Below are 24,172 nucleotides of genomic sequence, written 5' to 3'. Positions count from 1 at the left end.
ATTGCATTGATGACTTTTTGATTCAATATGGCAGCGTATATTGTATTTACTGGGGTATTTATACTTACAGCAGAATTAACAATTAAAATTACTGGCTTGCCACAAGGAGATACAATGACATTGTTTTAGCCATATGCATCTATTTTGGTAGACAAATAAATTTCGGACACTCACATTAAAGCTAAATGAACTTCATACATGCATTTTGACTTAAGCATTACTCAGTTAGAGCAAGTATTTTAATGATCAAAAAACATTTGTACTCTTGTGCATTTTATCATAGTATTTTAGCAACATATTATGCATTGTGAATTATGAGTATTGAGATTATATGTCCAATAACATTATTGCCTTTTTTTTATATTTACTAATTAGAAATATAGTCACTTCTGAATCCCAGTTAGCCACACATGCTTAGTAGCAACTATATCCAATAATTTAGTCAGCAAATATTAATTAAATAGTCCTACCGCGCTTAAATTATAATATTCGTCCTTAAAACTGAACTGTAGGGCTCAAAATCCATCTCACCATAATACCTCACTCCTTTTCCGAATATCATATCAACAAGGGATATGTTCTTCTGCTGGCTCATTTTAAAGAACAGCTAGAGAAGCTCCAAAACCTATCAATTCATGTTATTGAGACAACAGTCTTTTAATCAGTCTTACCAATAATTTTTTCAGAATTATAAAATAAAACTTAGAATTGCAAAATATATGTTTCTTTCTTCAAGTTTAAAATGTTTATTATAATTACTGCAGCCAAAACCAGTACAGTATTTTCAGTATTTGTTGAATTTGATCTTCTGCAGTATATACATTTTCTGACTTGATCAAATCTATTACATAAACTTTACTATACAGGACAACAGATGCATTCATATTCTGTTCAACAACAGTATAATCGGTACTTCATATGAAGCTCAATTGATCGAACTTACAATGTCAAAATTACCTGAGGCTATCAAAGATTTCATTGAAAGAAAACCATACAATCTCTATTTATCTGGTGAAAAGAGAATGTTTAAAATGTTTTTGCCAGTCAACTTTGGCTTTATAGTAAAATTGTTAAATTACATAACTTCCATATTTTCAACTTGGCTCTAAAACAAAATGTTCTAAAATAATTTTACTATGTAAAAATATCAAACACTATTACAGATATAACAGACATTATTTGTGATTAAGTTTAAGGAACTAGCTAAATCTTCACATTAATTCAGCCTTCAAATATTCTTCCAAAAAGAGAGATTAATTTCTGCAGCTTCTAAAGCCCAGAATTTGCTGGAGTATTGCATTTTGCGGGTGAGTACAACCAGTTTATTTTTTCACCACTCTTCAGTTTCAATTAATTATTTGTCAAGTTCTGGAAATGAAAGTTGATAATAGTGTTAAGAGGTCAGCAGGCCCCCTGGGATATTGCTGAGCAACTGGATGAACAATCTATTTCCTCAAGCAATGAAAGTTAGGGATTAAAAAGATTACCAAATGTCAAAAGTGGCAGTTTGGACATTTGATTATTGAAATGATGTTGATCACCGAATAGTATGCAGGAAAATATGTACTTAAGTTTATATGCCTGCGGAATGTAAAACAAAAACCTCCAGCCCAGAGTGCTGATTAATATTCTATTTTAATTTATGAAATTCAGAAACATGAGCACATCTGTTGCTTAAGTGCAAAAGTATAATCTACATATTTTATAGCAATACAGAATATGACATTACTCATGGTATCAGAATGATGATAATCAGTTGCTTACAATTTGGTGGACCCACATATTTTGCAGAGCAGATAGGTACCACTAAATCCTAGCAAGCTGAAATAAATTTACCATCAGCATTACTCCCAGCCAGAATTCTCAATAAAGTAATTTGCTAAATAGATTACACTGCTTGATGTAGTGTCCTGATTTATGTGATATTGTGAAATATTTAACTAATTTCAAAGTAGAAAATCATTTTGACAACATAAATATACAGGGTCTTATGCTGCTAATTAGTAGCCCCAAATTTTGATGCCAAACTTAATTTATTTTACAGTGGGAATACAGCATTTACTTCTCAACTCAAATGAAGAGGTTTGTGCAGTGTATACCTTACTCATCATAAATTTATGGATTTCTTTTATGTGCTCATAACAATGAAAACTTTCAACATGCTCACTGTTATTTTCCAGCAAATTCTGGTCTATGTGTAACTATATGTTCAAAAAGAACATTTATAATTTACAAAACAAGATCATTCACTATTATGTCAACATATGATTACATAAAGCAAATGGAGACAATCACTCCAAAAGTTTTTTTTTAATGGTTACTTCATTATCTGCTAAAAGTCAGGCAAAAAGTGAACTAAACTAAATCTACGAACATAAAGCCATTTTTCTTGGAATGTTATATTTTCTTTTTTAATTTGCCTCTAACTTTTAGAACATAGAGCATAGAACAGTACAGCACAGGAATATGTTCTATGTAGTCTTAATTCTTAATTCAAACATGCCTTACCCATACAAATTTACCAATATTTCTGTTAAATCCCAGCTGCAAAGATAATCAAAAGATATTGTCATCTATTTCTTGAGTTTTCTGCAGGTGCCTGCAGCATTTTTAATTAAGATTTCTCAAACAAGGGCTAAGGTACATTCAGGAAATCATTCTGAAATATTAAAATATTTATTTCTCAAACTACTTTATTGTGGGATATATAAAGTGTCAGAAGACTTTGTGTCAAAAGTCTGTGGTGAATTTGCATCCAGGTACGAGAGGTCAGGGATAATGCAGGAATATACTTACACGACTCATTATACAATAAAGGAAAAATAAAAAGCAAGGGAAGTGGGGGGAAAGTACTTTCTGTTCAAAGTATTTTACCTTTTTATTTAAAGTACTGAAAGATTTTTAAAATACTCTTGGTATACGGTCATTTGACTTATTAAAAATGCCTGCATAAATAATATTACTAATCTAGTAGTACTAACTTCAAATGGGCCAATAAGACACTCCAAAGTGCATTCCTGCCCTTTCCCCAATTCTAGCAATTCACAGGAAACCTAAGTTTCCCAAGCTGTATTATGATTTGTCAGGATTGCTTAACTCCAAAGCAGCCACCAGACTTTTCAAAACTGGAATTCTTAGAGAATAGCCCAGCAGGGAAGGGATACTGAGTCCCTGTCCACAATAAAGGTTATAGACATATCAGAGGTTTTTTTTGTTATAAAGTTGAGTATATGATAAAAAAATGTCATCTAAATTTGCCTTCATAAAATACATTGGAAGGAAGAAAGCCTTCATTCTATTTTTAAAGTGTCCAGCCAGAACATTAAATTATTTTCATTGCAATACTTTAGTCTTCAAATAAGTGCAGTGTCATTTGTAGAGTAAGCCAATAGTGTGTAGCTTTTTCAAACAACAAAGGAAAAATTATACTGTTGAACTATCTATGGATTTCCTACCACGTCAGTCTCTTCGCATGATAAGTTAAGGTAGATGTCAACAGTTAGGAGCAACATGTACTTAGAAGAGAAGGAAAACAATTCCAAACAAAATCCAAGAGAAATACAACAACAAAAAAATTAAAATGTAATGTGTCTCTTACTTTTGGAACACTTTTACAATATTTTTGTCAAATGTATCAAAATAATTACAAAAGGATGGGCAAGCCATAACATCATTGCACAAACGATAAGGAAAGATACTGTTCCTGTTAGTTAGTACTGCATATGGACAAAAGATTGCGACAGAGAGTCAGAAACTTAACAATAGTAATATACAGAGAGGTGTTCATCAAACATCTGTACTGGCAGAAACAATTCAAATAGTGATTTTTTTGGAAAACAAAAGAAAATTTATGACTTAGTTCATATTTTCAGTTACACACTGACTCAAGCACTTTCTTGATCCATGTTGAAGATAATGTAGCAAGTCTCTAAATGATCTGATTCCAAACGATGTTCAAACTGTGGTTTGAGATCTTCAGGTGTCAGACCCTTCAAGAATTGAGAAGCTACTTCATGGAAAATGGTCTGACCAATATCATCTGTAAAGAAAGGTGTAAATAATCTGGTTTGAAACTAGTCTGATTGCTGTTAAAGATAAATGTAAATGGATCAGCTATCAATTTGAGAACAATCCCAAGATTTCTATTACATCTTAAATGTATTAGCCCTGAAACAGCTGAATCCCACTTCATCAATTCAAGTGTGGCTGAACTAAAGCCCTTCTGTCCATGATCAAAAACCAGGATGACAACTCAAAGTCAGGGAACAGAGTCAATTGCACGAGTACAATCAGATCATCATGATTGGAGGGGTACTTCATGAGCATCTTCCAACACATCAGTCAGAATGGCGAAGAGAAGGCCTAGCAAACACCCCCACCCAAAATTTTGCTTTTACCTTCTTCTGCACTCATTTAGGAGAAAATAATTTACTCCCTCCAGAAGCAGTTAGTTTTCCTCAGTAAACATCTGGAGTATTTTTAAGATCCTTACTTTAGCTCAAACCACCTTTGCACTGGAACAATTTTCCTTGGTGCCTTTTAAAGAACACAGTGGGTGGCACTGCCTGCAGCATTTTGGGAAATCCTCTGGGCAAGCTTCATTGATCGTGGAGCCCAATAGATTAACCACTGCCTCTTTTCCCATCAGAATATAAAGATTCCTTCCCTAATGGGATTATCATGCTGAATTTGTTTCTCTCCTCTGCCCAAACTTAATGCAGGTGGAACTTCTAACAATAAACACTCAACAGTTTGTTACCCTGAAACAAAAATGGGTTATGGCTTCTGTACTTAACGTAGAACAGAACTAACACAGAACATAGAGCACACAGAAAGGTTAAAATGAACAGCCTTCAAAAGGCTGTCTGAAATACCTTTTCCCCAATAAAATAGTGGACCTAATTTAAAGTTCAACACAGATACCTGAAAAGGCAAAACGTGTTAGGTGAACTCAAATAACTGTAAAAGATGGTACTCACACAGCATCGGGATAAAGAAAGATAATGAAATTAGATACATTTTTGGTCAATACAATCAGCCAAGCATGGATCAAAGAGTTAACATTTTGACCAATAAGTTTATAAGTACATAAGAATAATAGCTTTGCTTGATCAAAAATCATTATAGAATAAAATTTAACAATAGTTTCTCATATCAGATCATCTAATATACAATGTTTAGGTGCAAGTCTTTTGATAAATGCAACTTTGGGGAAATGTTGCCAGCACTAACAATTTCAAAGTCTACTCAAAGCAAACTTTTTAAAGAAAAGAATTAGACCGCTAACAGAAGAAATAAAAACAAAAATTGAGAAATACCCAACTGAAAGCTTTTTCCATCACTCTTAAAGAGTATTATGATTGGCAACATGGAGAAGTGGGAAGAATCATCACATTTGAAAGCAGTGTAACAAAAGCCTTTGAATTTGATAACATTTTTTTAAAAAGGTCACCAAGTTTGCACATAGTCCATCAAGTCTCTAACCTCACATGCAAATAAGTGGCTCATTATTCCAAATTTTATATATTATACATTTCCTATCCTGACTTCCTTCTTCCCTCCCTCTGTCCACCATTTTAATAATTAGTGACAGAATCTTAATACTAGAGCATTCTGGAATTCTCATCTTAAATCTTTTCATCTTGCTATGACTTACACAATCTTCAGATTTGATCTCCTTGACCTAACCTTTAGTCGTTTCTCCGACATATTTCTTTACAAGCTATTGCATCTTGTAACTTACTTTGAAATAGTTTGCTTTGTGAAAGATTATAGATATCTATGCCTTTTAAGCTTTTCAAATAGATGTTTCTCTCTTTCCTACATGAAACATCTTCCATAATTAATTAACTTTTTGATCTTCTACATAGAAGTGCACTAGGTATTGTGCAGTTTAACCACAGTTAAAACAACTTTCATGAGAATGGTGCAGGAAATTTTGTAATCTTTCACAAATAGCCTTCACCACCTTGGATATTGGCATAACATGAAGATTTGGCCCAATATAACAACAGAACCTTACACAGCAAAATTATCTTTGATTCAGACTAGTACATAGTGGTTCTAACTTAAAAAGTCTAAAAAATTTCCATTATGCCTTAGAAAATTCATTCCATTCCAAAGACTAATCACAGAGAGACACTTAAGTTCTAAAGGTTAGATCTCATGGAGTACAGGGAGAACTAGCAATTTGGACACAGAACTGGCTCAACGGTAGAAGACAGAGGTGGTGCTGAAGGGTTGATTTCAAACTGGAGGCCTGTGACCAGTGGCATGTCACAAGGATTGGTGCTGGGTCCACTACTTTTCATTATTTATATAAATGATTTGGGTGTGAACATAGGAGATTTAGTTAGTAAGTTTGCAAAAGACACCAGAAATGGAGGTGTAGTGGACAGCGAAGAAGATTACCTCAGATTACAACGGGATCTTGGTCAGATGGGCCAATGGGCTGAGGAGTGGCAGATGAAGTTTAATTTAGAAATGCGAGGTGCTGCATTTTGGAAAAGCAAATCAGAGCAGGACTGATACACGTAATGGTAAGGTCATAGAAAGTGTTGCTGAACAAAGAGACCTTGGAGTGCAGGTTTGTAGTTCCTTGAAAGTAGAGTTGCAAGTGGTTAGGATAGTTAAGAAGGTGTTTGGTATGCTTTCCTTTATTGGTCAGAGCATTGAGTATAGGGGTTGGAGGTCATGTTGCGGCTGTATGGGACATTGGTTAGGGCACTGTTGGAATATTTGCATGCAATTCTGGTCTCCTTCCTATCAGAAGGATGTTGTGAAACTTGAAAGGGTTCAGAAAAGGTGTACAAGGATGTTGCCAGGTTTGGAGGATTTGAGCAATAGGGAGAGGTTGAATAGGCTGGGCTGTTTTCCCTGGAACGTCAGAGGCTCAGGGGTGACCTTATGGAGGTTTATAAAATCATGAGGGGCATGGATAGGATAAATTAGACAAGGTCTTTTCCCTGGGGTGGGGGAGTCCAGAACGAGAGGGCACAGGTTCAGGGTAAGAGGGGAAAGATATAAAAGGGACCTAAGGGGCAACTGTTTCATGCAGAGGGTGGTGCGTGCATGAAATGAGCTGCCAGAGGGCGTGGTGGAGGCCGGTATAATTGCAGTATATGAATAGGAAGGGTTTAGAGGGATTTCGGCCAAGTGCTGGCAAATGGGAATAGGTTAGGTTAGGATATCTGGTCAGCATGAATGAGTTGGACTGAAGGGTCTGTTTCCGTGCTATACATCTCTATGGCTCTATGACATTAAACAATTTTTTAAAAACTTTCTGTATTATATTAGTTTTTGTAAAATTGTGTATCTAAGATCATAATGGTGCTTCAACCAAGTCCCCATCTTATATTGCATCCTGTCCTCACCTAAATTCCATAAACTCATAGATTTCCCTCTGGTTCACAGGGTAGTAAATAGCATTTTTTACTCTTCCCAGCTGCTGAGACTAATTTTAGACTTAGTAGCTAGTATAACTTGATCAGAGAATCTGGGTATTTTTCTTGCTATGGTGCAGTAGTTTATACAGAGGAAACAAATAAGGCTAAGTTGATTTAAAGAAAAAAGAATCTGCTCAGCCATGTTCTGACACATCTCTATGGCAAGTGTGACACCTGGATGCCACCACCAAATTACAAACACGTTAACTTTAAATTGGTTTATATTAATTCAACCTGTTATGACACACTCCTATGGCATATGTGGCTGGCCATTCTGAGTTGGTTTAAATTGATTTGAATTCATGGTGAGTTGGACCATCAAAGTACCATATCATGATGCAGCTTTTCATCCATGACTATTTGTACTGCAAACTCAACTCCATTGTGTAATCACATAGAAGTACCAAGCATAAGTTATGAAGGGGAATTGGAGAGTCAGGCAGCTTCTATTGCTCATTTCCAATTGTTAGGAACCTACAGCAATAGGCTAGTAAAGCATATGCTCTCAACTGACCAGTACATGATAAGGGGGGTCTCAAATGAGAAATACCTTAAATAAGCTCTCAAACTTTGAATATTAACATTGACTGAATGGTGCTCCTAAGTATTCATTCTGCTTTTCAACCAATTAATCCATTAAATAAAATCAGAAATTATACTGGAATTTCCACTGCATAAACTTAAAATTTTCTTTAGGTTAGTCAGTATTCTAATATATTCATATAAAACAGTAATATAACAAACATTATGCTATTTGGTATGTTGTGTTTTCCTACCTAAACACTTCTCACGCAGAGTCTTAATGGTAGTGGACAGATTGACAGCAGCTTCTTCTTGACAGTCTCTTTCTTCTCGAAATGCTTCATTATTTGCTTCAACTTCCATGGCACAGCGAGCATTACATACTATCTCAGCAACATCATCCTCCCACTCCTCAAAATCATCAGGGTACTCTACGCAGTCCACCTCATCAGTGGCTACCAGTCATAAACATAAACAAAATTTAGAAAAGATACAAACGCAAATTCAACTCATTCATACAGTTTTTGAAAACCCAAATCACCTCTTCTATTGTATAGTGCAAAGTAGTTTTAGTCATACTTGACTCTAGTTTTATGAAATAGTGTGACCCACATGTTCAAAGTGTCAGGTAGGCGTTGGAGCATAGGGGACTGGAGTTGATAGTTGGGAACCTATAAAATCCATATAGAGTAAATTCCACAGGAACGGTCCACCAAATTGAAAATTCTGATGGGCAAATCCCTATGCCTAGAACCCTCTCAAAAACTCCCTTAACATCAGAGAATTTAGAAGGGTTCTCCTTCTGATAATAGGTACCCAAGAAAATTAAACAACTAAAAACCTTGTCCAGCTCCTGAGTAGTGATTAAGATCATCACCCCACCCCAAATCACACATCCCCATCCCTTTACACCATCCCTCTGCCACTCCAGACAACCACAATTCCCCAACCCTTTACACCACCCTCTCTGCCACTCCTGATAACCACACATCCCCATAACTATTACACATTTAGATTTCCTCACATTAACTATTTCAGTTTAGCTTTTCTCTCTTTTATGTTAATTAAAATGTTGTTAAAACATTTTTGGTGGAGAGGAAGGGGAAAGGGGAAAGAGAATAAATCATGCATCTTAGAAGGTTTTTTTTACAAATCTAAGAGTCCCATGTTAAGTAGTCTGCCTTTGCAATATGGAGTACATTTTTCTCCACAGAAACAAATCCCACATAGTTAGGCCCAAATAATTCAGGTAGGAATTGCTGCCAAGATTTATAAATCCAAATTTGCACTGCAAATGTCAGGAGGTCTGGAAACATCTGTGGAGAGCTACGTTGAGTTACTGTTTTGTGTCCATTATGTGTCTTCTTCAAAACCTCCTTCTTCCATTCTGAAGAAGCCACATTGGATTTGAAATGTTAACTCTGTATCTCTCTCGATAATGCTGCTAGAACTGCTGAGTTTCTTCAGCACTTTCTCTTTTTGTTTCAGATTTCTAGCATTTGTAGTATTTTCTGAATTTTAAGTATACTTTTGGAATTTAATCATCTAACACCATACAGATTACCTGTAAAGAGGGCTAGTAAGTTTTCTACTATTTAACTTAGATAATGAGCTTACAGAATTTCCTGAGATAAGTAGGCAAGTCCAGTGCTAAATATCTAAATCCTATTAATAAACAGTTATTCAAATAAGTGCATCACCTCATTTTCGTGGAGTTCTTCATGGAACATAGGGATAACTTTTGTTACTCAATCCTAATCATCCTTGAATGGAGTGGGGTGCTGGGTAGTTAAGAGTCAACCATATTTCTGTAGTCTTAGTCACAGGTAGGCCAGAGCAGGTAAGGATGGCATATCGTTCTCTAAAGGACACTTACAACGATGACTATGGTTTGATGGCTCCCCAATAGATTTTAATTTTAGATTTATTAATTGAATTTTAATCCCATTAGCTGTCATGTTAGGATATGAACCTGTGTCTGCAGAATATTAACCTGGATCTCTGGAGTACATAAGAACTTAGGACCAAGAGTAGGGCATTTGGCTTTATGAGCTGACTCGGCTATTTAAATCATTTATCTCAATAACATTTTTCTGTACTATTCCATATCATTAATACCTAGAAAACTACTGATTTATGTCTTGAAGAAACTCAATTCCTGAGCCCTCCAGGCAAAGAATTCTAGAGAATCATGACCTTCTGAGTGAAGAACTTTCTCCTCCTCCCAGTCCTGTCTGGTTATTCTAATTTTGTGTCTCCTGGCCTAAACTAATTTCTGCACCTATGCTGCTAACCATGTAAGAACTTTGTAGGTTTCAATGAAATCACCTCTCACTGTTACAAATTATGAGAACACTAGTCCAGTCTCCTCTAGCTTTCCTCATAGGATAGTCCTATCAACACATGAATTAGTCTGGTGGACCTCTGCTGCACTTGCTCTGAGCAAGTACATCTTTCCTTAGGTTCTAGTCCAGTAACATCACCACGTTCCAACCATCTGCTCTATTCACAAATCTTACTTTAAATCGCTCAATAATAAAAAGTAATTCTTAATACATGCATGTTAAACTTTTTTTTCTGACAAGTAAAATATTAGAATGTTTGTGTATTGCTGGGATGTGGCATTTTTCAATATTGCACAATGCTCATATCATCAATCCTGTCTCCTCCAGTAATCTAATGTTAAAAATAGACAAATATAAGTGACAGGCAACAAGACCTGGGGCAAAGACAAACTGAAATTGCTGGAAAAGCTCAACAAATCAAACAACATCTATGAAAGAAATCATAGTTAATATTTCAGACACAGTTCTGAGGAAGGGTCACTCGACCCAAAACATTGATTTCTCTTCAGAGATACTGCCAGGCCTGCTGAGCTTTCTCAGCAATTTCTGTTTTTGTTTCTGAGTTACAGCATCCACAGTTTTTTTTTGGTTTTTATTAAGAGATGGGGCATCCCGGATTTTAAAAAAAGAGATTTATATTGCAATTGTTTTTGATTAAAAAGTACCATACATGCTTATCCTCTTTGTAGGGAATGCAGGACCATGTACCAGGACCATTCTGTCCCTATGTATATATGTAATGTCCTAAAGAGCAGCATCACAAATTAAACTTCACCTGTAAATAATTAGATTAGATTCCCTACAATGTGTAAACAGGCCCTTCAGCCCAACAAGTCCAAACCGACCCTCCGAAGAGTTACCCACCCAGAATCATCTCCCTCTGACTAATGCACCTCACACTATGGGCAATTTAGCATAGCCAATTCACCTGACCTGCACATCTTTAGACTGTGGGGGGGGGGAAACCAGAGCACCCGGAGGAAACCCACGCAGACATGGGGAGAATGTGCAAACTCCACACAGACAGTCACCTGAGGCAGGATTTGAACCCGGATCCCTGGCGCTGTGAGGCAGCAGTGTGCCACCCAACAATATTGTTGAAAAATCACAAACTTTAACACATCACAAGGAATCATCAAGTATATTTTTTCAGGTTAAATTGCTTTTTTTCTTTAAAAACTCCTCTTTCTCCCAATAGACTGTTCCATTGATATCATAAGCGGTAAGCCTCAGACTAACCATTACTATTGTCTGTTCAATTCATGACATCAAGTGAAACCAAGAATGAGAGGGAGTGACATTAGTTGTAATGAAACATATAACGGAAATTTGTGGTGAGGCATGATATAAGTATTGTATACTAAAAGCCCAATGCACTGAAATGGCTCTGTGTGATATCATACTTTTTATGCCCAGCACCAACAGTTCAACCAACCAGAAAACCATCTTATGGTTAAGACTTCAACTACAGGACAGCAGATCTCTAATTTGGGAAAGGTATAATAACCTTAAATTCCATAAATGTCTCAATGCTCTTCATACAGAGTGTCCAAATGAAACCAGCAGCCATCTTGTTTTTAACAATATTCCACAAATAGCAATGAGATGAGCCAATGATTTACATTTATTTGGTGCTTTGCAATTTTTGAGAAGATTTGTAGCTCTGGTTGAGGTTCAGGTTGTAAGTTTGCTCACTGATCTAGTAGGTTTGTTCTCAGATTTTTCATCACCATGCTAAGTAACATCATCAGTGAACCTCCTTTGAAGCGCTAGTGTCCTGTCCCGCTTTCTATTTGTGCATCTTGGTCTGTAAAGGTGGGTGATATCATTTCAGTTCTTTTTCTCAGAGGTTGGTAAATGGGGTCCTGGGTGCTGCAGTGTGTTGTGGCCCATTTAAATACTGTCGTGATGCAGCTTCATTTGTGGGTGTTGGGATGACTGTTCCTGTAGTTGAGTATCCGGTCTGTAGGTGTTGTTTTCCTGTTGACTCTGATCTGCAGTTCTGCATTGGCTGTTTGTTCCACTGTGACATCTAGGAAGGGGAGTCTTGTTGTTCTCTTTCTCTTTGGTGAAATTTATGCCAGTAAGGATGCTGTTAATGATATTGTAGGTTTCCGCTAATTTGTTCCAATTCGTTATGACAAAGGTGTCATCCACATAGCGGACACAAAGTTTAGGTTGGATCGTAGGGAGGGCTGTTCGTTCTAGTCTCTGCATCACTGCTTCTGCTAAGAATCCTGATATTGGTGATCCCGTTGATTTGTTTGTAGGTCTTGTCATTGAAGATAAAGTGGGTAGTAAGGCACAGGTCTGCTAGCTCGAGGATGCTGTCCTTGCTGATGGAGTTGGCGCTGTCTAATGTTTGTGTCCTTGGTTCATCTAGTGGTGAGGTCAGTGTTTCTTTGACCAGGCTGATGTTAATTGATGTGAATAGGTCTGTTACATCAAATGAGACCATGACTTTGTCCTCTTCTGTCTTGGTGTCTTTGCTGTTCAGTTATTCTTGGGTGGAGTGGATGGAGTGTCATGAGTCTTCTACAAGATATTTCAGTCTACGGTGAAGTTTGTTTGCTAGTCTGTATGTCAGTGTGCCGGGAAGTGAGATTATGGGTTCTCGGCGGGGGTGGGGGGGCCTGTACCTTAGGTAATCCATAGAAATGGGGTGTGTTGGATCCAACAGGTTTCATTCTTTGGAGATCTGTCTTGTTAATTTTGCCTGATCTGAGGAATTTCTCCAGTCATGCTGTAATATGGTTTTCCAGCTGTGGTGTCGGGTCCATCGCCACCTGTTGGTAGGGGTCAGCATCGGTGAGTAGTGGGTTTGCCTTTTCAATGTGCAGTGTCCTGATGATGGTCATGCGCCCTTTGTCTGCCGGTAGGATTACAATATTTCTGTCTTTTCTGTCCTTCTGGGGTTTTCCTTTCCTGTGAGTTAAGGGTCTTCCCATCTTTCTTGCTGCTTACTGTTGGTGCTATCATTTGTCTGATCGTCTACTGGGTTTCTTCCGTGAGTCCGTTGTCTTTCAGGGTTGATTCCAATGCTGCTAGGAAGTCCTGTTTGTCCATGTCTCTATAATTGTAGATCATCCCTCTTACTAGGATGGCTTCTCTCGTCTCTGTTAGTAGTCAGTCGGACAAGTTCTTAATCCTACCTTCTGAATTGTCTATGTTGTTCTTTCGTGCGAGCTTGTCCAGTTTTTCTTGTAGGGCTAGTTTTTTCCTTGTCCTGGTTTGCTGTTGTTTGATACTGATGGCTCATTCTAATGTGTTTGTCCATTCCTGGTCAGTCACGTTTGTGTACCAGGTTTTTTGGTGCAGAATTTCCCGTTCGTATTTGTGGAGTCGGTTGTGGGCACCATTAATCATTTCTCGCAACATTCTGCAGCTGTTCTGTTCAGCTATTCTTCTGGCTTGTGGGGTGTTGAAAAGTCATTTGCATTTGACAAATAGTGGTAATACCTGTTTCCGGAGGCATTCATGTAGGAAATATAGTTGTTGGCGGGTGGCACTCAGTCGGATGGTGTTGGTTTCCCATCTTTGAGCTAGTTTGAGTGTATTACATCCATAGTTGTTTGTGATTTTTGAGAAGATTTGTAGCTCAGGTTGAGGTTCAGTTGTAAGCTTCCTCACTGATCTGGTAGGTTTGTTCTCAGATGTTTCATCACCATGCTAGGTAACATCATCAGTGAGCCTCCATTGAAGTGCTGGTGTTCTGTCCTGCTTTCTATTTGTGTGTCTTGGTCTGTTAAGGTGGGTGATATCATTTCGGTTCTTTTTTTCAGAGGTTGGTAAATGGGGTCCAAATCGATGTGTTTCGTGATGGAGTTCCGGGTGTGAATGCCAAGCCACTAGGAATTCACGTCCATGTCTCTGTTTAGCCTGTCCTAGGAAGAATGTGTTGTCCCTGGTGAAATGGTGTTATTTTTCATCTGTGTGTAAGGATACTAGTGATAGCTGGTCATGTCTTTTGGTGGCTAGTTGGTGCTAATGTAACCTGTTGGCTAATTTTCTGCTTGTCTATCCGATGTAGTGCTTGTTGCAGTCCTTGCAAGACCCAAGAATTCCTGAACATCATCAAAGACACCAGGGCAGAAGAGGACGAAGTCATGGTCTCCTTCAAATTAACAGCCCTATTCACATCAATTAACATCAGCCTGGCCAAAGAAACACTGACCGCACTATTGGACGAACCAAGTATGCAAAAACCAGACAGCACCAACTCCATGTGGGCGGCACGGTGGCACAGTGGTTAGCACTGTTGCCTCACAGCGCCAGAGACATGGATTCAATTCCCGCCTCAGGCAACTGATGTGTGGAGTTTGCACATTTTCCCCGTGCCAGCGTGGGCTTCCTCCAGGTGGTCCAGTTTCCTCCCACAGTCCAAAAAAAAATGTGCAGGTTAGGTGAATTGGCCATGCTAAATTGCCCGTAGTGTCAGGTGAAGGGGTAAAATGTAGGGGAATGGGTCTGGGTGGGTTGCACTTCGAAAGGCCTGTTTCCACACTGTAAGTAATCTAATCCATCAGCAAGAACAGCATATTCAAGCTAGCAGACCTGTGCCTTACTACCCACTTCACCTTCAACTACAAACAAATCAATGGGACAGCCATGGGATCACCAATTTCAGAATTCTTAGCAGAAGCACTGATGCAGAGACTAGAATAAACAGCTCTCCCCATGATCCAACCTAAACTTTGTGTCCACTATGTGGATGACACCTTTGTCATAACGAAACAGAACAAATTAGAGGAAACCCACAATATCATTAACAACATCCTTACTGGCATAAATTTCACCAAAGAGAAAGAGAACAACAAGACTCCCCTTCCTAGATGTCACAGTGGATCAAACAGTCAATGCAGAACTGCAGATCAGAGTCAACAGGAAAACAACACATACAGACCGGATACTCAACTACAGGAACAGTCATCTCAACACCCACAAATGAAGTTGCATCACGACAGTATTTAAATGGGCCTCAACACACTGCAGCGCCCAGGAACTAAGAGCAGCAGAAGAAAATTACCTATACAGCACAAGAACAACGGGTACCCGATAAACACAGTCCGCCAATTCTTAAACAACAAACCCAAACAAGAAGACTCTACACTCCCAGAGACTCTAGCCACACTACCACACATCAAAGACATCGTGGAGATTACTCCCAGACTACTCCGACCTCTTGGCATCATGATAGCCCACAAATCTATCAACACACTGAAACAGCTACTGATGAACCTAAAGGACCATGTACAACAACCAGCACATTGAATGTCATATACAAAATACCCTGCAAGGCTGCAACAAACACTACATCAGACAGACAGGCAGAAACTAGCCAGCAAAAGACATCACCAGCTATCACTAGTATCCTTACACACAGATGAAGGAGGACACCACTTCGACTGGGACAACACATTCATCCTAGTACAGGCTAAACAGAGACATGCATGGGAATTCCTAGAGACCTGGCATTCAAACTGGAACTCCATCAATAAACACATCGATTTGGAGCCCATTTACCAATCTTTGAGAAAAAGAACCAGAAATGATATCACCCACCTTAACAGACCAAGACACATAAATAGAAAACAGAACAGAACACCAGCACTTCACCGGAGGCTCTCTGATGATGTTACCGGGCATTGTGATGAAATATCTGAGAACAAAGCTACCAGTTCAGTGAGCAAACTTACAAATCCGTATTTGGTACTGTTGCTTAAAGGATAAATATTGGCCAGAACACTAAATGACAGTAAACTAAATTACAGATATGCAGACTCGAGATTTTAACCTTAGGTGTTACAAAGTGCAAGGCTTCAACTACATTGTCACCAGGGTTTCAGTAAAGCACAGTTGTGTGAAATGGTCAATTTTAGTGGACATATTAAGAAAATATCAAGTAGTGTCTTGTTGTTTATGCTTTCAAAGTTGCATTGAGACAGAAACAATATTGGTCACTTCTAACTGAAAAAGTGCTATACGTCTTTTATTAACATAACACCATAGTGAAAGAAAAGTTTCTCAAGTTTACTAATTATTGTTTTGGTGACAATCATCTAAACTGATAAATCAAGCACATTACTCAGAAATATATTGGATCAAAATTAAAAAGTACTGGGCATATTTGCATACAGATATATGTTACAAATACCAGATAACCGCACTATGCATTCGGTTACATTGAGGACTTTTTAAAAGAACTTTCAAAAAGATTCTAAATACCAAACTACCTTCAGTTTCTTCGGAGGTTGCAACACTTGAAGGTGGTACTGATATTTCCTCCGTTGAGGACAAACTATCCTGATCAAAATCGTCAGAATAATTACATTTATCTTCTTCATCACTGGGCCCCAGATTTTCACACACCTCCGAATCCACCTCTTCTACCTTTTTATCACTAAGGCAATGTGAAGTTGAGACTGCTTTACTGTTCCTAGCACACATGCCCTCTTCAGAGAGACTTAGAGATCCATGGAAGTCATCAGTGATCTCATCACCTTCCTTCTTCGCTAAATGTAAATGTTTCATAGAATGATATTTCGTAAGTTGAGATTCCTGATCTCTAATGAAGAACTTGAGGTGTTCTTGGACGTAAGGTATTTTGAGGATTGTGCTGGTACTAGGCCTCTCTTCAGGATGCTTATTGAGAATGCTTTTGATCAAAACATGCATGTTTGTTGAGTAGTTGTTCGGTACACAGGCATACTCTCCCTTCACAATTTTATAAAACAAACTTAAGAGGTTCTTTGCATGAAAGGCAGGTTCCAAAGCACAAAGTTCAAATAAAAGGCAACCAAGTGCCCAAATATCAGACTTGGAGCTATAGGGAATATCTTGACAGAGCTCAGGGCTCAAATAGCATGGTGTGCCAACACAGGTATTTGCCATATCCAAAGTATGTGTCATCACTTTCGAAATCCCAAAATCCCCGAGTTTAACTGTCCCTTTCTTTGTAAGGAAGACATTGGATGTTTTAATATCTCGATGAAGAATCTTCAGGGAGTGAATGTATTGAATAGCCATAACTAACTGAACAAACCACCGCATAATATCTTTCTCAGCAAAGTACTCATTCTTTTTTTGAGATTGGATTACATCATCCAAAGTGCCACCATCGCAGTAATCTTGTACAATGAAGACATACTCTTCTTGGTCGATGAAGTATTCATGACATGTGACAATGTGAGGGTGCTTGAGTCTGGTCAAAATAGTTGCTTCCTGCATTACAGCTTCTTTTGTTCTAGTCTTAAGTGAAGGATCAATCTTTATTCTCTTGACAGCATACAACTTTTTTGTTTCTAAATTATTCATTAATAGGACCTCTGCACTTGCACCCCTTCCTATTGTAATGACTTTCTCGTACTTCTCCATCTTACGCTTTTCAGTTACAGTTGAGTCTTCTTGGGGTTAAACACATAAAAACAGATGACATACAAATGGTTATTTTTGCTCAGTTTGCATAACCAGTGAAAAAACAGTAACTTATTTCATCCCTAATTATTAATTATTCATATTAGTTGGTAGGTGTTATTTTTATGGCAGTCAGATGAGAATTGTGAGTTTCTACATACATATTCCTGATGGTTATTTATGGCTTATAGATCAACATTCTTGCAGGGAGAGAAGAGAATACACTTTTGGTCTTTACCAAAATAAATAAATATTACAAAATTATTTAGTTTCCTTTACTAGAAGCAAAACAACACTTGTACTCAAGCAAACTGGTCAATATTTATTAATATTCATTAATCATATTACCCAATCAGAACTGAGCAGGCAGTGAAAGTTGCCAAGACAGAAACAGGCAATGAGCTTATCGAGCAGAACAGTAATGCCAATGGTCTACTTCTAGTGTGTCCTACATTTAGTTAAGGACAGTATCACAACGCATTGTGAGTTTTCTTCAAAACAGGAAGAGAAAGTGTGAGCAAAGGGTAGATATTCAGAATGGCAGAAGGAGGGGAAATAGTGTTCAAAAAGGGAAAACTGCTGTTTGCAATTTAGATTCGTGATTAGGGCTAGTAAATTGAACTCACAACTACTACATTTGCAGGTGGTAGCAAGGACAGGTTATGGGCAAGGATAAAGCCAACACTGAACCAATACAATTTAAAGAGGGATACTAACAAATTTGCAGAACTGACAGATAATTGGTGAATGAAACTTCACACAAATCAATGTCAGGTATGTGTGGATATATGCAAAAACGATTAATAGGTTGAGTCTATTCTCTCAAGTGAAGGCAATTAACCCCTCCAATATTGATCTTTAAAATTAAGATTTACAATTTTCATTACAAAAGAGAATGTTTCATCTTGTGGAGAAGAGCATAATTCATGGCCATTAATATAAAATAGTTATCAAGAAATCCAAAACAAAAGACATTTATACAGTACTTCTTATGACCACCAGATAACACAAAGCACTTTACAGCCAATTCAGCAGATTTTGAAGTGCAGTCAATGTTGTTAAAGCAAAAGAACATGACAGCCAATCCGCACATAGCAAGCTTCCACAAACAGCAATGTGGTAATTATCATATAATCTGTTTTAAGTTGTTTGAGAAATAAATATTAGCCAGGACATTAGTGATAATTCCACACATCATCTTTGAAACAGTGCCATAGGATGTTTTAAAAATATTCAACCAAGCAGGCAAGTAGAGTCTTTGTTTTGTCTTAAAGTGTTAAAAATCACACAACACCAGATTATAGTCCAATAGGTTTATTTGGAAGTAAAAGCTTTCAGAGCACTGCTCCTTCGTCAGGCAGCTAGTGGGGCAGGATTATAGGACACAGAATTTATAGTAAAAGATCAAAGTGCCATACAATTGATGCAATGTACTGAACAAATCTATATTGCTGTTAAGTCTTTAATCACTTAGAATGGGTTGCAAGTTTCAATTCATTAATATGTAAACCTCAGAATATTTTTCAAGTCACATTCCTGAAATAATTTAAGGTTTTATAAACAAAGTGTGATCTCAGCTCAGACAATGCATTAAAAGTGTAAAGTTAGAGTCTGTCTGTATTCCAACCTTGAGTCTGATCGGTTCAATTTCCAAAGTGGGAATTTATAAACTATCACATGGACTGACTCCCTACAGAGTGTGTGCTTTTTGTACAGAATGGAATGCATCTGCAAATACAAATTCACCCCATAGACTTATATGTGTGTGTATGCGTATGAGGGAGAGTGTGTGTGTGGGGTGGGGTAGAGTAGAAGAGAGGGAGAGAGTGTGTGAGTGCCTGAGTGCAAGTGTGATGGAGTGTATGCCTGTGAGACGGTGTGCACATGAGTGTGGGGGGGTGGTGTGTGTGCATGTGTACCTCAGAGAGAGCGTGTGTATGAGAGAGGATCTGCGTGAGTGTAAACATGTGTATAGTGTAGTGGAGCACTTATCATATGACATGAACCCAAGATCCCAGATAAGGCCATGCTCATGCATACCGAGCTTGGCTATCAGCCTCTGCTCGGCAACCCTGTTTTGTTGCATATCCTGATGTCTGCCTTGGAGGAAGATCACCCAAAGATCTGATGCCAAATGTCCTTGACTGCTGAAGTGTTCCCTGAATAGGAGTGAACATCTCTGTCTGGCGATTGTTGCATGGTGTCCATTCATCTATTGTCGTAGTGTCTGCTTGGTCTCGTTAATGTACCACGCCAATGACATTAGGCCTCGGATCTTCAGGTGACTGTTCTCCAAGGCAGACTTCATGATACGCAACAACACAGATTCACCGAGCAAAGACTGATAGCTGAGTTTGGTACCCATGAGGATGGCTCCAACCGGCATCTTGTGTTCATGTCACACTATAGGTGACCCCACTACACTATATACACACATGCACACAATCACACTCACACATGCTCTTTCAGGACACACACATCCACACTGATGCGCACATCCTCTCACAGGCATATACTCCGTCACACTCCCGCGCACATACAAACACACACACTCTCACTCTCATACGCACGTACGCACACATATAAGTCTATGGATGAATTTGCATTTGCAGATACATTCTATTTTGTTCAAAAAGCATACACTTTGAGGACAGTCAGTCCATGTGATATTTATAAATTCCCACTTTGGAAAAAGAACTGGTCTGACTCAAGGTTGGAATATAGACAGATTCTAACCTCACACCTTTAATGCATCGTCTGAACTGAGATGTTATCTTCTTTTATAAAACCTTAAGTTCTAAGATTTACATATTAATAAATTGAAACCTGCAACCCATTCTAAGTGATTAAAGGCCGAACAGCAATATAGGTTTGTTCAATGCATCACATCAGCTGTATGACACTTTGATCTTTTACTATAAATTGTGTCCTATGATCCTGCCCCAGCTGACGGACGAGCAGTTCTCCGAAAGCTTGTACGCCCAAGTAAACCTGTTGAACTATAAACTGGGGTTATGTGATTTTTAACTTTGTGCATTCTAGTCCAACACCGGCACTTCTCCATCATTAGCTGAAAAACATCACCTCTTGCAGTACTCACTGGAACGTCAGCCCTTATTTTGATATTCAAGTTGTGGAATGAGACTTTAAACCAGACCCTCATGATTCAGAGGTGAGATTGCTACCAACTAGCCAGAGCTGACAGTCATGAAGAAGCCCAAGTGGGAATTCAGAAATAACTTATTTACCCAGAAAAATACCAAAAGTGTGGAATTTGCCACCACAAGGTGTGGTTGAAGTGAATAGTTGGCATTCAGAGGAAGATAAACAAGTGTATAAGAAGGAAACAGATTGTTCCATTTGTAGATTTAGATGAGAAAAGAGGGGTGGAGGCTTTTACCGGGAATTATCACCAGCATATTATGGTTATCACATATCCTGTGTAAGTCTGCTCTAGCTTATTGCAGTATTCAGGAATAAATTTATATGAAACCTTCAATTTAACAAAATGCCCCAAGGCACTTTGCATGCATGTTATAAAGCAAAGTAAACCACACCACAAAAGGAGAGATGATGTCAGGTGATCAAATACTTAGTCAGAGATTCAGGTTTTAAGAGCATCTTAAAAGAGGAATAAAACAAAGAATAGCAGGCACTGGAGATCTGAAACAAAAATAGAAATTTCTGGCAAAACTCACTTATTGTAGCACAATCGTAATTGGAAATGCACCAGAAACCAGAATAAGAGAACCATAGGTATCCCAGCAAGTTATTGGATTGGAGATTACAAACATAGAAAAGGGCAGGTCCACAAAGAAATTTGAAAACAAGGATGAGAATTTTATAGTCAGTAAATTGTTTGACCAGGAGCCAGTATGAGTCAGCATCACAGGGGTAGTAAAGGAACAGGAATTGGTGTGAATTAAGATAAAGGGTGACCTCAAGCTTACACAGCTTGGACTGAGAGAGACCGGCCAGGAATACTTAAGAATAATCCAGCCTATTAATGACAAAGCCATTAATGAGGGTGCCAGCAACAAATTGCCTAGCACGATTTCCTCGAACAAGGTTTCCAGCTATCCAGTATTGGTCTAGAGTATACAGCAATTAAATTTCCATGACACTGCTGCATATAAACCTAGGACAAAATCATACAGACTTTAAAAAAGGTTGTTTTCTTGATACCTTTCTGGAACATTTCTCTTTACCAGATGTAAACACCTTGAATATGGAAGGCATGAGGGGGGCTGTTTGGCCAGCAAACATGCATCTACCAGTTCAATTCAGTAATAAGTCTTTTAGTTTTCCAGTTGGCATAGGAAGGCAGTACCTCACAAGGATGTTGGCCAATTACTGGATGCAGCAACAGATACATTATGTGTTTTGGAAAGTTTCCCCTTGTGGGAGAGTCTAGGATCAGAGGGCATAATCTCACAGCAAAGTTGATATAGACCAAGAGGACCATAAATGAGAGACGATTGTACTGCAAACCAGCTGTCTAGCAAATTGAGCTGATTCCCAATCTCAAAGTAAGGGGTTGCATATTTAATAGACCTAAGGGGGAATTTCTTCTCTCAGAGGCACTGAATCTTTGGCTTTCTTTGGTACAAAGGGCTGTCACAATGAGGCTAGATTCTTAAGTATATTCAAGGCTGAGATATTTAATCAGTATTTGAATCAAGAAGATAAGGCAGAAAAGTGGAGTTAAGGATTAGATCTATATTCTCGCACTGAGTAGCACAGCAGACTAGATGGGATGAATGGCCTACTTCTACTCCTATTCATAATCTGATGAAACTTTTTCATATAGATTTTATCACAGAAAGAACTGCGGATGCTGAAAATCAGAAACAAAGTTCTGAGGAAGGGTCACTGCTGCTGTAACATTATCTCTGATTTCTATTCATAGATGCTGCCAGACCTGCTGAACTTGTCGAGCAATCCTGTTTGTTTGTTACAGATTTTATCCCAGGCGGCATTCTAACACAGAGATTCAGCAATGTCAATGGTGGAAATGGGCTATATTAGTGATGGGCACAATGAGATCGGAAGCTCATTTCGGGATCGAGCGTGACACCAAGACTGCACGCAGATCACCTGAGTCTCGGGCTGTGAGCAGCAAGGGAGACAGATGAAGTTGGTAGTTGGCACTGAAAACAATTCAGTGTAGTTCAGGGTAAGGTAGCTATAGCCTACTCCAGAAGCAAAATCAGAAATTGCTGCACCAGAAACATTAACTCTGTTTTTCTCTCCACATATGCTGCCAGACCTGCTGAGATTTTTCCAGCAATTTAGGGTTTTTTTTTGTTTCTGATTTCCAGCATCCCGTAGTTTTTTGTTGTTTGTGTGCGTGTGCCAGCAGTTAGGAAGTGGTGCATGGTAACAGTCCACTCCAGGCTGTGACAGTGACCAGGGGGGGTCAATGTTAATCTCTGGTATTGACACGGTGCTTGCGGAGGGGGCGGAATTGCGCTGTCCTCGGGGAGGGGGATCAGTCGGGGGGGGATCGGTCAGGGGGGGATCAGTCATGGGGGGGGGGGGGATCAGTCATGGGGGGGATCAGTCAGGGGGGGATCGGTCATGGGGGGGGATCAGTCATGGGGGGGATCAGTCAGGGGGGGATCGGTCATGGGGGGGGATCAGTCATGGGGGGGATCAGTCAGGGGGGGATCAGTCAGGGGGGGATCGGTCAGGGGGGGATCAGTCAGGGAGGGATCAGTCATGGGGGGGATCAGTCAGGGGGGGATCAGTCAGGGGGGGATCGGTCAGGGGGGGATCAGTCATGGGGGGGATCAGTCAGGGGGGGATCGGTCAGGGGGGGATCAGTCAGGGAGGGATCAGTCATGGGGGGGATCAGTCAGGGGGGGATCAGTCAGGGGGGGATCGGTCAGGGGGGGATCAGTCATGGGGGGGATCAGTCAGGGGGGGATCAGTCATGGGGGGGATCAGTCAGGGGGGGATCAGTCATGGGGGGGATCAGTCAGGGGGGGATCAGTCAGGGGGGGATCAGTCATGGGGGGATCAGTCAGGGAGGGATCAGTCATGGGGGGGATCAGTCAGGGGGGGATCAGTCAGGGGGGGATCGGTCAGGGGGGGATCAGTCATGGGGGGGATCAGTCAGGGGGGGATCGGTCAGGGGGGGATCAGTCATGGGGGGGATCAGTCATGGGGGGGATCAGTCAGGGGGGGATCAGTCAGGGTGGCCTCCCCCCCCTCCCGGTCCCGGTGCCGCGCCCCCGCCAGCCGCAGCCTTCACAGAGCCCAGCTCCCACCCCGTTTCCCCCTCTCTCGATCTTCACCTGCTTCCGGCGTCCCCTCGTCTCTCGGGAAGTGACGTTGGACTCACCTGGCCGTGGGCGGAAACCTGGCAGCCAATCAGCGGCGGAAGCGGGAGCACTTCCTGAGGTCAGTCACCAGGTCAGCACACAGGTAACTGCACAAGCAGAA

The 24,172-nt window shown here is 39.5% G+C and overlaps 1 protein-coding gene across 2 annotated transcripts; it reads right to left on the bottom strand.

The window, feature by feature from the left end:
- Positions 1–718: 718 nt before the first annotated feature.
- nek12 (NIMA-related kinase 12) lies at positions 719–24,045 on the bottom strand. 2 transcript variants are annotated; one of them, XM_072595104.1, is made up of 4 exons: positions 24,025–24,045; positions 16,546–17,712; positions 8,222–8,422; positions 719–4,039 (listed from the first exon to the last, which is right to left on the bottom strand). In XM_072595104.1, the coding sequence occupies exons 2-4, from the start codon at positions 17,684–17,686 to the stop codon at positions 3,885–3,887; spliced, it is 1,497 nt and encodes a 498-aa protein (XP_072451205.1). In that variant the 5' UTR covers positions 17,687–17,712; positions 24,025–24,045; the 3' UTR covers positions 719–3,884. The 2 variants fall into 2 exon arrangements, with proteins under 2 accessions (XP_072451205.1, XP_072451206.1); XM_072595105.1 differs by having other exon boundaries at positions 16,546–17,715; positions 24,025–24,033.
- Between the last annotated feature and the right edge of the window lie 127 nt (positions 24,046–24,172).

Source organism: Chiloscyllium punctatum, chromosome 25, assembly GCF_047496795.1.
Source record: "Chiloscyllium punctatum isolate Juve2018m chromosome 25, sChiPun1.3, whole genome shotgun sequence".
Classification (NCBI taxonomy): Eukaryota; Metazoa; Chordata; class Chondrichthyes; order Orectolobiformes; family Hemiscylliidae; genus Chiloscyllium; species Chiloscyllium punctatum.
Note: the sequence above shows the minus strand (reverse complement) of the source record. Positions and strands in the feature narration are given on the sequence as shown.

What these genes read in the sequence shown, in the direction of transcription:
- nek12 (XM_072595104.1), bottom strand. Translation starts at nt 17,686, where the DNA reads ATGGAGAAGTACGAGAAAGTCATTACAATAGGAAGGGGTGCAAGTGCA. An exon ending in AACCTCCGAAGAAACTGAAG is followed by an intron (nt 8,423 to 16,545) that starts GTAGTTTGGTAT and finishes TATGACTGGTAG; the next exon opens with CCACTGATGAGGTGGACTGC. An exon ending in TCTGCGTGAGAAGTGTTTAG is followed by an intron (nt 4,040 to 8,221) that starts GTAGGAAAACAC and finishes CTTTCTTTACAG; the next exon opens with ATGATATTGGTCAGACCATT.